At 42.4% G+C, this 14,747-nt stretch overlaps 1 protein-coding gene across 1 annotated transcript in view; it reads left to right on the top strand.

The window, feature by feature from the left end:
- Nucleotides 1–14,747, top strand: part of MRPL45 (mitochondrial ribosomal protein L45) — a 97,565-nt gene that overhangs the window by 30,037 nt on the left and 52,781 nt on the right. Inside the window, exon 4 of the mRNA XM_082272920.1 lies at nt 4,630–4,728. Within this exon, the coding sequence (XP_082129046.1) occupies nt 4,630–4,728 (99 nt within the window). The remainder of the gene's footprint in view (nt 1–4,629; nt 4,729–14,747) is intronic.

The raw sequence follows: 14,747 nt of genomic DNA, 5'->3' as shown, positions 1-14,747 counted from the left end.
AGAGCTATGCGGGAAAAATCTGGGTCTTCTGCAACTATCAGATTAGTGCCTCCAGAGGTAAACTTATGCCTTTGTAACCCCTTGTTGGTATGCTATATAGCAAAAGTTACTAAAATACTGATCATGGCTTATCCCCCTTATTTCTAGGGTGTGGATATATCTGTGAGGGCCAGTTCACACCATAGAAATGCAGTCCAGATGCTTTTCTGCATGCGTGTTTTTGGTGCGTTTTTGATGCAGTCCAGTGGATTTTCTCCCCCTCCTTTTTTTTCTTAACCTTAAATAGGGACATGTGTGTTTTGATGCATTCTACAGCATTCCAGTACAGTCCAGTGCAGGGAAAATGCAGCATGTTCTTCTTTTTTTTTTTTCTGGAACTGCAAGCACTGGTGTGAACTATGCAATTGAAAACCATATAACCTACTTTCCATGCGTTTTTGATGCAGAAAAAAACGCACTGGACTGCATGTGTTGTTAACTGGCACTTAGAGTAAAAAGGAAGTGTGGTAAATGCAAAACCAGGCTCCCAGACTATTGCAAAAAATGATTTTGTAAAAAATGCATTATTCTTATAGCAGGCTCAGAATCAGCTGTCTGTATGAAAGGTTTTATAGCAGGCATATGCAAACTGTGGCCCTTCAGCTGTTGCAAAACTACAAGTCTCATCATGCCTCTGGGTGTCATGCTTGTGGCTGTCAGTCTTGCTATGCCTCATGGGACATGTAGTTCTGCAACATCTGGAGGGCCACAGGTTACATAACCCTGCATAATAGTATCCATGTGAAGTAAAATGATCTCAACATTCCAATGCTTCAGGTATAATGTTTGCAGATCCACTCCTAAATCTATCCAACAACTTAGTTGGCAAACCTAGGGCTCCAGCTTCTGGGTCAACCCCAGAAGCAGTATCCCGGTCCCCCCCCTTTCCCAAGCGGCAAAGGTGTTTCCTTTCCCTGCCTATTTTTAAAAAGTAGCTAAAGAGTGAGGACGACCAAAGCGTCCCTGTGGGGTCCCAAAGCGCTTTACTAGGGGTTACCCCTATGAGGAGTTACTTCTTAAGAAGTGGACTGTGCCACCGGTAGTGGACCCTCCGGTTTCCAGATTAAACAAGGCAATCATGATTCCGGTTGAAGAGTCCCTGGCCTTTAAGGATCAGGCTGACCCGAAGGCGGAGGCTGTGGCCCACACTATGTACACTCTGACTGAGTGGGCTAAGCTCCTACACCGTGTCCTGGAGAGGGAACAACTATATGTGCCAGTCACTAGCGTTTTCCCTACTTTGCTGTGGAAGAGAAGCATTATCAGTTTGTGGCGTTACCCTTTTGGTCTCGCATCTGCTCCTCGGGTCTTCACAAAAGTGTTAGCCTCGGTGCTAGCTTTGCTACGCCATCGAGGGATTGCTGTATTAGGCTGCTGTATTAGGCTACTTGGACAATCTCCTTCTGCAAGCCGAGTCTCTCTCTGCTGTGGTGGAGAACCTGGAGCTACAATTCGAACTCTGCGGGAATTCGGCTGGATTCTGAATTTTCATAAGTCTGCTCTGGTTCTGTCCACAAAGCTGGACTATCTGGATCTGACTCTGGACTCGGCCTTAGCCAGAGTGCTCCTTCCTCTGGACAAACTCCAGAAATTGCAGGCTCCAATTCGCCTCCTGCTGTCCAACAAATGGTTTTCCCTCCAGACTTGCATGTGGGGGCTGGGCCTGATGGTGTCTACCTTCATGGCAGTTCCATTTGCACAGTTCCATACAAGGTCTCTGCAAAGAGAAATTCTGACCAAATGGAACAAGACTCCGCAGTCTCTGGACAATCCGATCCGGCTGAGTCGGGTCACAAAGGAGTCCCTGATATGGTGGCTTCCTTCCCCGGCGCTTTGGCTGGGAAAATCTTTCCTCCCCTTGCATTGGACAGTGGTCGCCACGGATGCCAGCCTATTTGGCTGGCTAGGCGTCCTTGGCAAGCATTCTGCCCAGTGAATCTGGACACTGGAGTCCAGATTCCCGAACAATGGCTTGGAACTCCTGAGCGATCAGTGTGCATTCAATTGAACAATGCCACGGCCTTGGCTTATGTCAAACACCAAGGGGGCACAAGAAGTGTCCTGGCGGCTCTGGAGGTAGCCGGCATTCTAAGGTTGGCAGAATAGTTCATTCCAGCTCTCTTTACCATACACATTCCCGGGGTGGAAAATTGACAGGCGGATTACCTCAGTCGGCAGGCGTTGGACCACGGGGAGTGGTCCCTTCATCTGGAGGTGTTTCATCAGTTGTGTCTTCGGTGGGGCACCCCCGAGGTGGATCTGTTGGCGTCTTGGCTCAACAGAAAGGTGCAGAGGTTTGTGGCTCGGTCAAGGGATACTCTGGCGGACGCCACAGACACGCTGGTGGCCCAGTGGGGTCAGTATCGTCTGATTTACGCCTTGCCTCCTCTCAAGCTTATGCCCAGACTTCTACGCAGGTTTGAGACAGAAGGGATTCTGGTCATCTTGGTGGCTCCGGATTTGCCTCGCCGAGCTTGGTACGCTGATCTGGTGCAGCTGGTTGCCAATGTTCCCTGGCAGCTTCCTCTCAGGGAGGATCTGCTGTCCCAAGGACCGATTTTCCATCCTGCTTTGACTGCTTGGCTGTTGAACCCCAGGTGCTGAAAGATGGGGTTTATCTGAGTCAGTGATTCCTACACTGTTGAAAGCTAGGAAATCTACTCCTAGGAAGATCTACTATCGTACGTGGAAGATGTACATTGTGTGGTGTGAGTCTCTTGGGGTTCTTCCTCGTTCCTTCTCGGTGGCTCAGATCTTGACCTTCCTTCAACAGGGGGTTGAACAGAAATTGACCTTAAGTGCCATCAAGGGCCAGGTGTCAACTTTGGCTGTCTTTCTTTCCAACAACCTTTGGCTTCACACTCCCTGGTGCATACCTTTCTTCAGGGTGTCCGACATTTGGTTCCTCCAATGCGGGCTCAGTTGCTGTCTTGGGATCTTAATTTGGTGCTTTCAGCTCTACAGAAGCCTCCCTTTGAAAATATTTGAGCGACTCCCCTGCTTACGCTGTCCCAGAAGGTGGCCTTTTTAGTGGCTATCACATCTGCATGCAGGGTGTCGGAACTGGCGGCGGCGTCTTGTTGTTCACCTTACCTGTTAAATCACAGGGATAAGGTGGTTCTTCGCCCCTGTCCGTCGTTCCTTCGAAAGGTTGTCTCTGATTTTCATTTGAAGGAAGACATTGTGTTGCCTTCCCTGTGTCCCAGCTTCAACATCCGAAGGAAATTGCCTTGCATGCCTTGGATGTGGTCTGGTCAATTAGGGTGTACCTGGCAGCTACGGAGTCTTTAAGGAAAACAGACTCTCTTTGTGCTCACAGATGGACTTCGAAAAGGGTTGTCTGCTTCCTCTGTGAGCATTTCCAGATGAATCAGAGAGACGGTGACTCAGGCCTATTCCAACAGGGGTCAGGTTCCTCCTTTCCCTGTCAAGGTGCACCCTAGTAGGGCACTTAGTGCCTCCTGGGCTTCCGTCATTAGGCATCAGTGACTCATGTTTGCAAGGCGGCCACCTAGTCGTCGGTGCACACTTTTGCAGAGTTTTATAAAGTGGATGTGTTGGCATCTGCGGATACTTCTTTTGGCCGCAAGGTTTTGCAGGCTGCTGTTTAGAGCAGTGGTCCTCAACCCTGGCCTACAGGGCCCACTAACAGGCCAGATTTGCAAGATAACTGAAATACATCCCAGGTGATATAATTTGCTGCTCAGTGATTGCAGTACTCTAGTCTGCATCTCCCCAAGGTAATGCTTAAAATCTGGCCTGTTAGTGGGCCCTGTAGGCCAGGGTTGAGGACCACTGGTTTAGAGCACCTGATCCTCTTTGAGGGTGTGTTGTTTATTTCAGGTGGGCTACAGTTGTTTAGTTGAGCCCCTGTTGCCTGGTTGGCTAATGTTTAGCCTTGGGAATTTTTTTTTGTTCCCACCCCTTATGTTTAACACTGCTTTGGGATGTCCCAATGGTTATGAGTATCAGGAGCTGTGTCTGTCAATGAACGAAAGAGAAAATGGGATTTTTGACTTACCGTAAAATCCATTTCTTTGATGTTCATTGACGGACACAGCACCCACCTCTCTGTGAAGTTATAACTCTCTTGACACTGCTTGTAACAAAACTAAGTGGCTGTAGCAGAGAGGAGTATACCCCCTGGGACTACCCATGGGTGTAGCCAGAATTATTTTCTGCCTGGTGTCCTATTCCTGTAGGGGCACTATAGCCCAATGGTTATGAATATCAGCTGTGTCCGTCAATGAACATCAGAGAAATGGATTTTATAGTAAGTCAAAAATGCCATTATTCCCTGGTCCAACCACAAAGGACATGGTTATAAAAGTGCTCGTGCTCTGTGTTGATTCTAAACACTTTGTGTTGGTAGAATGTGTTTAATATTATTTTTTTTTTTAATGGGTTGGAACAGGCAGGATAGTTTTTACTCCAATGTAGATATCATTGCATCCATTAGGGTAACATCCTAATGCAAGCTGACAAAAGCACAGATCTGTAAACAAATTCAAGGGCCCTATGCTGGCAATCACGTATATTTCTTTGACTATTCCATAACTTTCAAATTCTAAGCTTGTGCATTTTTTCCAGGATTCGGAAAGTAAAAAATTATGATGAGGATTTCAGTACCAAGACCTTTCCAGAGAAGGCTATGGAAATCTTCATTGCTGCGCACAATCACCTGACTCAGTAAGAAGTTCTTTTCTTTAGTATTAATGCAGTTTGATGTTTAATGCAATTTTCCCTCTTGAAATGCGCACCGGGGATGAAACAGAGTTCAGCATATGGTAGTTTTCCTCAATCGTAATTCTTTAAGTTCCGGTCCCGTGTGTGTGTGTGTGTGTGTGTGTGTGTGTATATATATATATATATATATATATATATATGTGTGTCAGGTCCATAAATATTGGGACATCGACATAATTCTAATCTTTTTGGCTCTATACACCACCACAATGAATTTGAAATGAAACAAACAAGATGTGCTTTACCTGCAGACTTTCAGCTTTAATTTGAGGGTATCTACATCCAAATCAGGTGAAAGGTGTAGGAATTACAACAGTTTGTATACGTGCCTCCCACTTTTAAAGGGACCAAAAGTAATAAGACAATTGGCTGCTCAGCTGTTCTATGGCCAGGTGTGTGTTATTCCCTCATTATCCCATTTACAAGGAGTAGATAAAAGGTCCAGAGTTAATTTCAAGTGTGCTATTTGCATTTGAAATCTGTTGCTGTCAACTCTCAATATGATATCCAAAGCCATCATTAGGCTTAAACAAACCCATCAGAGAGATAGCAAAAACATTAGGTGTGGCCAAATCAAGCAACACCAAAAGACTCGGAAGACCACGGAAAACAACTGTAGTGGATGACCGAATCATTTTTTCCCTGGTGAAGAAAACACCCTTCACAACAGTTGGCCATATCAAGAACACTCTCCAGGAGGTAGGTGTATGTGTATCAAAGTCAACAATCAAGAGAAGACTTCACCAGAGTGAATACAAAGGGTTCACCACAAGACGTAAACCATTGGTGAGCCTCAAAAACAGGAAGGCCAGATTAGAGTTTGCCAAACAACATCTAAAAAAGCCTTCACAGTTCTGGAACAACATCCTATGGACAGATGAGACCAAGATCAACTTGTACCAGAGTGATGGGAAGAGAAGAGTATGGAGAAGGAAAGGAACTGCTCATGATCCAAAGCATACACATCAGTGAAGCATGGTGGTGGTAGTGTCATGGTGTGGGCATGTATGGCTGCCAATGGAACTGGTTCTGTTGTATTTATTGATGATGTGACTGCTGCCAAAAGCAGCAGGATGAATTCTGAAGTTCGGGCAATATTATCTGCTCATATTCAGCCAAATGCTTCAGAACTGATTCAACAGCGCATCACAGTGCAGATGGACAATGACCCGAAGCATACTGCGAAAGCAACCAAAGAGTTTTTTTTTAGGGAAAGAAGTGGAATGTTATGCAATGGCCAAGTCAATCGCCTGACCTGAATCCGATTGAGCATGCATTTCACTTGCTTAAGACAAAACTGAAGGGAAAATGCCCCAAGAACAAGCAGGAACTAAAGACGGCTGCAGTAGAGGCCTGGCAGAGCATCACCAGGGATGAAACCCAGCGTCTGGTGATGTCTATGCATTCCAGACTTTAGGCTGTAATTGACTGCAAAGGATTTGCAACCAAGTATTAAAAAGTGAAAGTTTGATTTGTAATGATTAATCTGTTCCATTATTTTTGGTCCCTTAAAAAGTGGGAGACACATATACAAACTGTTGTAATTCCTACACCGTTCACCTGTCTTGGATGTAAATACCCTCAAATTAAAGCTGAAAGTCTGCAGTTAAAGAACATCTTATTTGTTTCATTTCAAATCCATTGTGGTGGTGTATAGAGCCAAAAAGATTAGAATTGTGTCGCTGTCCCAATATTTATGGACCTGACTAATAAATAAATATAAATATATATATATATAAATAGTTTAACAATGATGATTAAATGTTACTTAATGAAAAGATCAGCAAAAAGATGAATAGAAGAATATTTTCATTAAAGTTATTGCAAAAATAGACGTCAAAACCATAGTAAAATATATGAACTTAAAAGTACTTAACAATGTTTGTCTACTCTGTTCCTATTCCTTCATCGTAGTTCTGATCTGACGTCATTGAATGATTTGTTATGTGAGCATTGTTTTGATGGAAAATTAAGAGCTCCAGAGCTGTAGATTTCAGCTTTTGTGTTGCCCTTAGAAGGTGTGTATGGGGGTGACATAGCCAAAGTGTCCAAGAGGTTGAGGTAAGAGGGATAAACTGTATATTTTCAGCAGAACCCCCCCCCCCCCCCCCAAGCCAGATTTCCAAATGCATCCATATTTTCATATGCATAAACTTTACAGTCAACAGCCAATGCAAACAACCTATTGCACAAACTGCAAGCCAGGCCTTCTTGTCCAATATCAGTGCCTGACCTCACAAACGCGCTTCTGGAAAAATGGTCAAACATTCCCATTAACACACTTCTAAACCTTGTGGACAGCCTTCCCAGAAGAGTTAAAACTATTAATAGCTGCAATGGCCAACTCAATATTGAACTCCACGGACTAAGACTGGGATGCCATTAAAGTTTGTGTGTGTAAAGGCAGGGATCCCAATAGTTTCCAGTGTACTGCTATCAACCATTGCATGGCAACGCTTATTGTATACACTAGTCTCATATGAGGGATAGATAGGTTCGTAATGGAAGAGAATAGTAGGCAATTAGATACATTGAGAGTTTTAGGAGTGCTGGAAATGGTGGAAGCAAATTTTTCTAGTTGATGCCAAATATAGGCGATTTTTCCACATTCCCAGAAAGTGTGTGAAGGAACCTGGAGCAGCACAACCTCCCGAAGCAATTAGAGGAAATTGAAGGAAAAATGGCATGTAATTTGGTTGGAGTTAGATACCATCTTGTAAAGAGTTTTGTAGTGGTTTTGCATATTGTGAGAGATCTAGTGCATTTACTAAGGTTAATAAATTATATAAATAAAAGTGTAGTGCTTACAATAATGTGTCAAAGTGAGACATTAAATAAGTGACCAAGCCCATAGAAATCCATATGCAAAAAACTGTGAATCGAAAAAACTTTTTTAAAGAGGAGAACCACAAGTCCCAGCATGCAGATGAGAGTATCTGTCCCTCCACGATAGACGAGAAGAAGCCACCAGTGGGATTGGCCGCTTACCGGAGGCTGTTGGCTATCCAAATTAATGGAAAAACAAAAAAACACTTGTGAACAGTTGTAGACCACAGGATATACTAGCACTTCCTGGTTTTACCTGACGTTTACCTTATCTTACCACTGTGGCTGGTGAGCTAGTATACAGGCATTTTTTGTTGACCACTCTAATGGGGGTCACACGAGATCTGGTCAGGTCTCGATGCACACAAGGACATGTGACAGCTGTTAGACTGAGAAAGAATGGGGAATGAGAAGGACTGAAGAGCAGAAAAAAAAGTTCAGTTATATAAGGATCCTATGTGAACTATGTGCCCTCCTATGAGCTGACCTGAGCAGACGTGTTAGATGATTTATATCCGGTGGTCTACAATTAGTTTCAAGAGCTATTTGGCTTTTCCATTCATTTGGATAACCAACAGCCTCTGGTAAGCGAACAATCCCCTTTGTGTTATCCCACTGGTGGCTTCTTCTTGTCTGTCATGGAGGGACTGATACTCTCATCTGCATGCTGGGAATTGTGGTTGTTCTCTATACAAAAGTTTTTTTTTTTTTTTTTTTTTTTGATTCCCAGTTTTTTGCATATGGATTTCTATAGACTTGGTCACTTATTTAGAATCATGGTTTCACTGATTTAGTGTCCAACTTTGACACATTATTGTGAGCACTACATGTTTGTTTATATATTTGATTTGGACTTTTTTCTGTAGGTTTGTGAAAGCTGCTTACCCACTTATACCTTTTACATCACATTATGAAATTGTCACATTTGTAGCGCAGAAATTTGGGGATCTATGTTTGTTTGAAATTTGTTAATGAGTGGTGTAAAAGTGTCTGATTTGTAGAAATCTACAGAATTCATTGTGGGGAATATCATGTCTTGTTTGTAGGGATGTAAAAGAGGTGAATGTTGAGTTTTCTATAAATGTATGAAGTGTAGTTAAATCTTTATAAACCCAAGTGATAAAAATATCTTTCTTATGTAAGCCTGGGAGAAATTTCGGATCACCTAAGTATGTAGCATTAGGTGGTGTATTCTAAATAAATTTTTTAGTTATTTTTATATTGTCTCCATAAAGATAGGGATTGAGAAACAAATTGATTAAGTGAAGATACAATATTTATTGAAATGTTTTTAGACCATAAGATACCTGAGAGAGAGTATGGGGAAATGAAGTTGTTTTCAAATTGACCCAGGGGATTTTAGAATTTGCTATATGCTATATTTGTGATAGGCGTGAGGCTAGGTAATATAGCCAAAAATCGGGAAGGCCTAGGCCTCCTTTATGTTGTGAAGTGTATAAAACCATTATTGAGAAGCGTGGATGAGCACCGGCCAAGATGAATTTCTTAATTTACTTTTGAAAATTTGTTATGAAGATTTTTTTCTAATGGGGATTGCTCTGAATAAGTATAATAATTTTGGGAGAATTGTAATTTTGATTGCAGTTATCCTGCCTAAATAGAGATATGATAAGACTTCCATAACTTAAGGGTTCTTAATTTTAAAAGTAATGGGGTATAGTTTTTGGAAAATAGGAGTTTAATGTCTGGTGTAAGATAGATCCCTAAATATGAGATGGAGTTAATGGACCACGTGAAGGTGAAGGACGCTGAAGTGGATATATTTGTTGGCATTCCAATGGATTTTGAAATGTTAACAGACCGGATAAGAACGAGAATTCTTGTAATGTTTTTAATAAATTTGGAAGAGAGGTGATAGAGTAATAAAAAGAAGCATATCGTCGATGTACATACTCAGTTTGTACGTGTGATTGGATTAGGGGCATTCTTTAATATGTGGATGAGTTAGAATAGCAATAGCCAGAGGTTCTATGACTAAGGAGGGTAGAGAGAGTGTTTATATAGTTATCAGACCATGACCAGGGGTGTATAGATGCATCTATTGAGTTTGCTAGAATCATAGGAGTGCAAAAAAATATAATCTAGACATGAAAAAGAATTGTGCGGATGTGAATAGAACGTATACTCCCGAGCACCAATATTCGGTGACCTCCAAGTTGTAGAGAATGGATGTGTGTATTTGTGGTTTCAGAAAAAGCATTAGAATTTGAGGTAAGTTTACTATGGTCTAATTTGGTTAAGAGACAGAATTATTATCGCCACCAAGTATGATATGTGTTGAATGATAGCGTTGCAGAGTATCAAAGAAATTTGCAAAAAATGATGCTCGAGTGTCAGTGGGGGCATACCTATTGGCTATGTTCTATTCCCGACCTGCAAGATGTCCCTTAATGATAATAAATCTACTTTCAGTGTCTACCTGCTGAACCTCTGGAAATGAGTGATGCAAAAAGATTGCTACACCTTTTCATTTTGGAAGAAGCATTGATATAAAAGGATTGATTAGAAGTTTTATGAAATTAGGTAGGGTGATTTATCTTTGAGAAAATAACTGTAGCATTTAGTTTTTTATATTGTTTAAAGGCTTTCTTTCATTTATTAGGGGAGTTAAATCCTTGGACATGTATGTGATAAAATTACTGTCATGGTGGGTAGTTAGTTATTAATCAAAAGTACAGCTGAGTTTGTGGCTATGGTAAGAATATTGTACAGAAAGGGTAAGGCAAGAATCCATTTCATTATCAAATCTGGTGTCAGCCATAAATTGGTGCAATTAAAGCTAAATAAATACCATGTATTCTAAAATCAAGAACATTCCAATATATGGTACCACAAAAAAATCTTAAAATAATATAATCTCATCACTTTTCACACAAAAAAAATTGTATAAACAAATCTAGAAAGGAAGTTGAACTTCGGGTCTAGGGTAAAGAAAGTACCCAGACAACATTAAAATTAACGAGAGACAATATAGTCTCAAACTCAGACCAGCCTAACCGGGGTTCAAGGCTGCAAAAAATACAACAAAGAGGATCCACCTCAGAATGAGAGATGGAAAAATGGTGTCTAACTACTGGAAAAAAAAATTATTGCGTTACAAGGACCCAGACTCTCTTATATATTAAGCTGAAAAACGAAAGGTCAGAGATATATCTCCAGAAAAATAAAAAGCTGTATCGAAAAAGGGCAGTAGGTGTCTCTAGACAATCTTTCAAATTGGGTTTGTATTCAATGGGGTTCTATTTCTAATTCAAGCGTTACCCATTCCCATGCCTCAATCTTTCTTTGTCTCTCTGCGCACCATGTTACTTAAAGTGATTGTAAAGTCTTGTGTTTTTTTTTTTTTTTTAAATAACAAACATTTTATACTTCCCTCCTCTGGAGTGGTTTTGCACAGAAAAACCCGCATCCTCCTCTTCTCGGGTCCTACTTTGCTGCTCCTGGCCCCTCCTTCGGCAAGCGACTTGCTATGGAGGCACCCGCGCCAAGCTTTGGCTCAGTGTGTCCATTCAGACAAGGAGCTGCCATTCGGTCCTGTCCCCTCTCTCTCCTGATTGGCTTACTGACTTTGATTGACAGCAGCAGGAGCCAATGGTGCCACTGCTGTGTCTCAGCCAATCAGGAGGGAGAGTCTTGGGCCGCCGAGGGACTCGTGGACATCGGTGGATGGAGATGGGGCTCAGGCAAGTATTAGGGGGTGCTGGGCGGCTTCTTCACAAAATAGTCTTTTTATCTTAATGCATAGAATGCATTAGGATAAAAAAAACCTTCTGACTTTACAACTCCTTTAAGTTTATCCTGTGAGACAAAGTAGCCTGACAAGACTGTCTCTCCTTACCCTTCCTAAAATAAGTGGCAGTGTTGGCCTACCTGATCTGGCACTATACTACAAAACCTTACATTTTGTCCAGGGTCATGATGTGGTATACCTCGCTGTAAATTTAATTATGGGCCTGGATTAAACAACAGTCATCACCAATGCCTTTATCAGCACTGTCTTGGATACCAGTCAAACACTACCGATCTCCTAAAAGTCACCTCACCATTAGAGCTACTATGGCGGTTTTGTGTCAAACTCTTCTTTTAAAAAGGTTATCCCTTTTATCCCTCCCCACTAACTCCAGCAAAAAACAATCTTGCGTTCCTACCAGGCACTGAAAATATACAGCTCCAATGTCTGGTGGAGACGGGCCAGACAGGTTGCATGCACTACGCAATCTCACAGGGATGGATATCCCTACAGAATATCCGCATCTTGGTACAGCCACCACTGAGCTCATGGTCAGCCTGTCAGTTGTGCCATTTTCTGCAAATGATCCCAGACTCTGGCCTTTATGTTAGACCATGGACTCAATTCAAAACATTTTATGTAATGAGAAAAGAATTCACACTCCATCTTCTTTCCATTATTTACATGATACGGAACACACTTAAGGGGGATTTTGTGCCTTCTTGCATATAAAAATGGAAAGCCGAATTATAGGTTTCCCTCACCAAAGAACAAATAGCAGAATTATCCAACTGGCATACAAATCTTCAATCCCAAACCATTTTCATGAACAGGGTACCAGTGTTACTGAATAAATGCTATCCTCAAGTCTCCAAGATGTGTTGGCGATGTCCTAAAGAGCCAGGCACACCTCTCTGTATTTTCTGCCAATGCCCTTTGTTGTGTCAGTTATGCATGGAAGTCAAGAATCTAGTCTTTCATTTGACCCCTGTAGACCTGGGCACAGATCCTGTGCCCAATTTGTTACACCCCAGTTCAGTGCCTTTACATCACTACAAACGCTAACTGTTCATTTACTGAAGGCAGCTCTGCTTGCCTCTCCGATTTATGGAACAAAGCGTTCCCACCAACCGTGAGTCATTGGATTTCTAGGCTGAACGAAATTAGATCCATGGAACAGCTATGCCTTGTAATAGGGAAGACACATTTATGGATACTTGGCTGTCTTGGATGGCCTACATGTGTTCCTCGCAGTAACAGGATTTAATGCCTGCCACCCCTGGTTCTTGTTGAACCCTTTATGCATCGTGAGCCGAACTGTACCTTCTGTTATCCACTTTTTTTTCCATGCTGGTCTTCCTTGAGGGAGAAGATGCACGGAGAAATGTTTTTCTTCCCTGCCCCTCCCACCCCCTTGGATTACTTCCACCTCCCCCCGTTTTTTTGGTTTACCCCTGCCCCAATCTTGACATTGCAGTTCCCGTGTTTTAATTTATCTCTGGGACTCTGACTCTCCAAGTCCATGTTTTGTGTGTGTTTTTCCCTTGTTCCTACCTCCTGAGGAAACAAGGTTCTATTTATATCTTTAAAACCTATACACTTTGCAATTTAATTGCAATGAGCCACAATTTCAGCCTCCAGACTGATTGTCCTACTAATTATTCTTATGTTCCTTCTGTAACCTAAGTTGAGGGGTAACGCAACACAGTTTATTTCTGTTTAAAGGTCACTTCTTTTGTTTCTATGGTTTTTGTTGTTAATCTCTCCTGGGAAGAACACTGCTTGGGTGTGATCAAACGAGCATAGGGAACAGCCTTTGTAATTGCACATTGTTTAGGCTGGGTTCACACTAATGCTATTGCAGACATGGCATGTAATTTGCACCGCATTCCTGTGCACATCACATGCGATGTCTGTGCAGTGTGAATTCAGCCATACCGTTAGTATGGCTGAAATCGCATTCCGAACAAAATGGTGCAGGTCCTTTTTTTTTTTTTTTTTTTTCTTGAATCGGATCGCATGGGTGTTTAGACATATGTGATCCAATTCCACAGTTCGCACTGCGACCTGCGAACCGGTTTGGGGGTGTCATTAACTTTAAATAGACACCTGCAGTGCTTCGCAGAGAGCAGTGTGAACTACCTGCGATTCTGATGTGGTGCAGGAATTTGCACAGGAATCGCTATGGTTCCCGCATTACACTAGTTTGAACCTAGCCTTTAAATAAAAGGAAGAAAAAATGCTTCGGCGCCTGTTTTGCAGAATGCAACTTACAAAAGACAGCAGTGGTAGCTGTCCTAAATCTTTCCTTAAATGTTCACTTTAAATTAGAGCAGAGCTCTGGCTATGAGCATTCAAATAATTACATATTCTTAACCACTTCAATACAGGGCACTTTCACCCCCTTCCTGCCCAGACCAATTTTCAGCTTTCAGTGCTCTCACACTTTGAATGACAATTACTCAGTCATGCAACACTGTACCCAAACAAATTTTTTTATCATATTCTTCAAACAAATTGAGCTTTCTTTTGGTGGTATTTAATCACCACTCTAAATAATCCAGGAGCGCAAAAGATAGTAACCAGAAGTCACTACTGCATAGATGTACAATCTCGACTGCTAGTATACACCACAGTCCAATAATGATCAACAGATGTCACAGAAGCAGCAGGAGTAATATAGTAGTAGTAATAATACTAATCAGTCCATGATCACTAAACATTAATCCTGGGATGTTAGGTCACCACGTGCAGTTTTCAAGGATCACCACCACCACCGTTCTCCAAGGGGGGGGAGGAGAAATGCACACTCACCAGCTGCTGTGGCTCAAAACACTCTCGTGAATGAGCAATATAAGCATGAAGTATAGGTCTTTGATCAGCAAACCCTTACAGGACTCCACACCAGATATTCAATCAGACTCGGCAGCATATAAGGAGAAAAAGCAATATCCCACTAGTGTGATACCGTTTCAAAACTTTATTGCACACATAAAATAGGTAATCAACTCGCATGGTATCCATAGAACATCCGCATATAACGAAATAGGAGGAGGGTACCCTTCGGGAGTCCAAGTCCAGGCTCCACGCCGTGGACCGCGCGCCGTCCGGGTGTCCTGAGCTCCTAGTCTGCAAGTATGGTTACGCCACCACCATGACGGCTCGGCGGTAACCTAAATACCTCCGACATTCCGCCCAATTAGGGCGGAGTCGGGGTGTACGTCAGCTTCCATTGGTCACGTGCGTCTTGCTCTGGACTACAACAGACTCAGTTGTCTTAGCAACCCTCTTAAATACTTCCGTTTAGTCCGCCACCCTCACCTATGCACCCGGAACCAAAATATTGCCCTGTAAACAGTTATGTAGAGCATAACTTCACCGTACC

The sequence above is a fragment of the Pelophylax lessonae genome, assembly GCF_965119305.1.
Source record: "Pelophylax lessonae genome assembly, chromosome: 11".
In the NCBI taxonomy this organism is placed as follows: Eukaryota; Metazoa; Chordata; class Amphibia; order Anura; family Ranidae; genus Pelophylax; species Pelophylax lessonae.
This window is presented reverse-complemented; position numbering and strand designations above follow the sequence as displayed.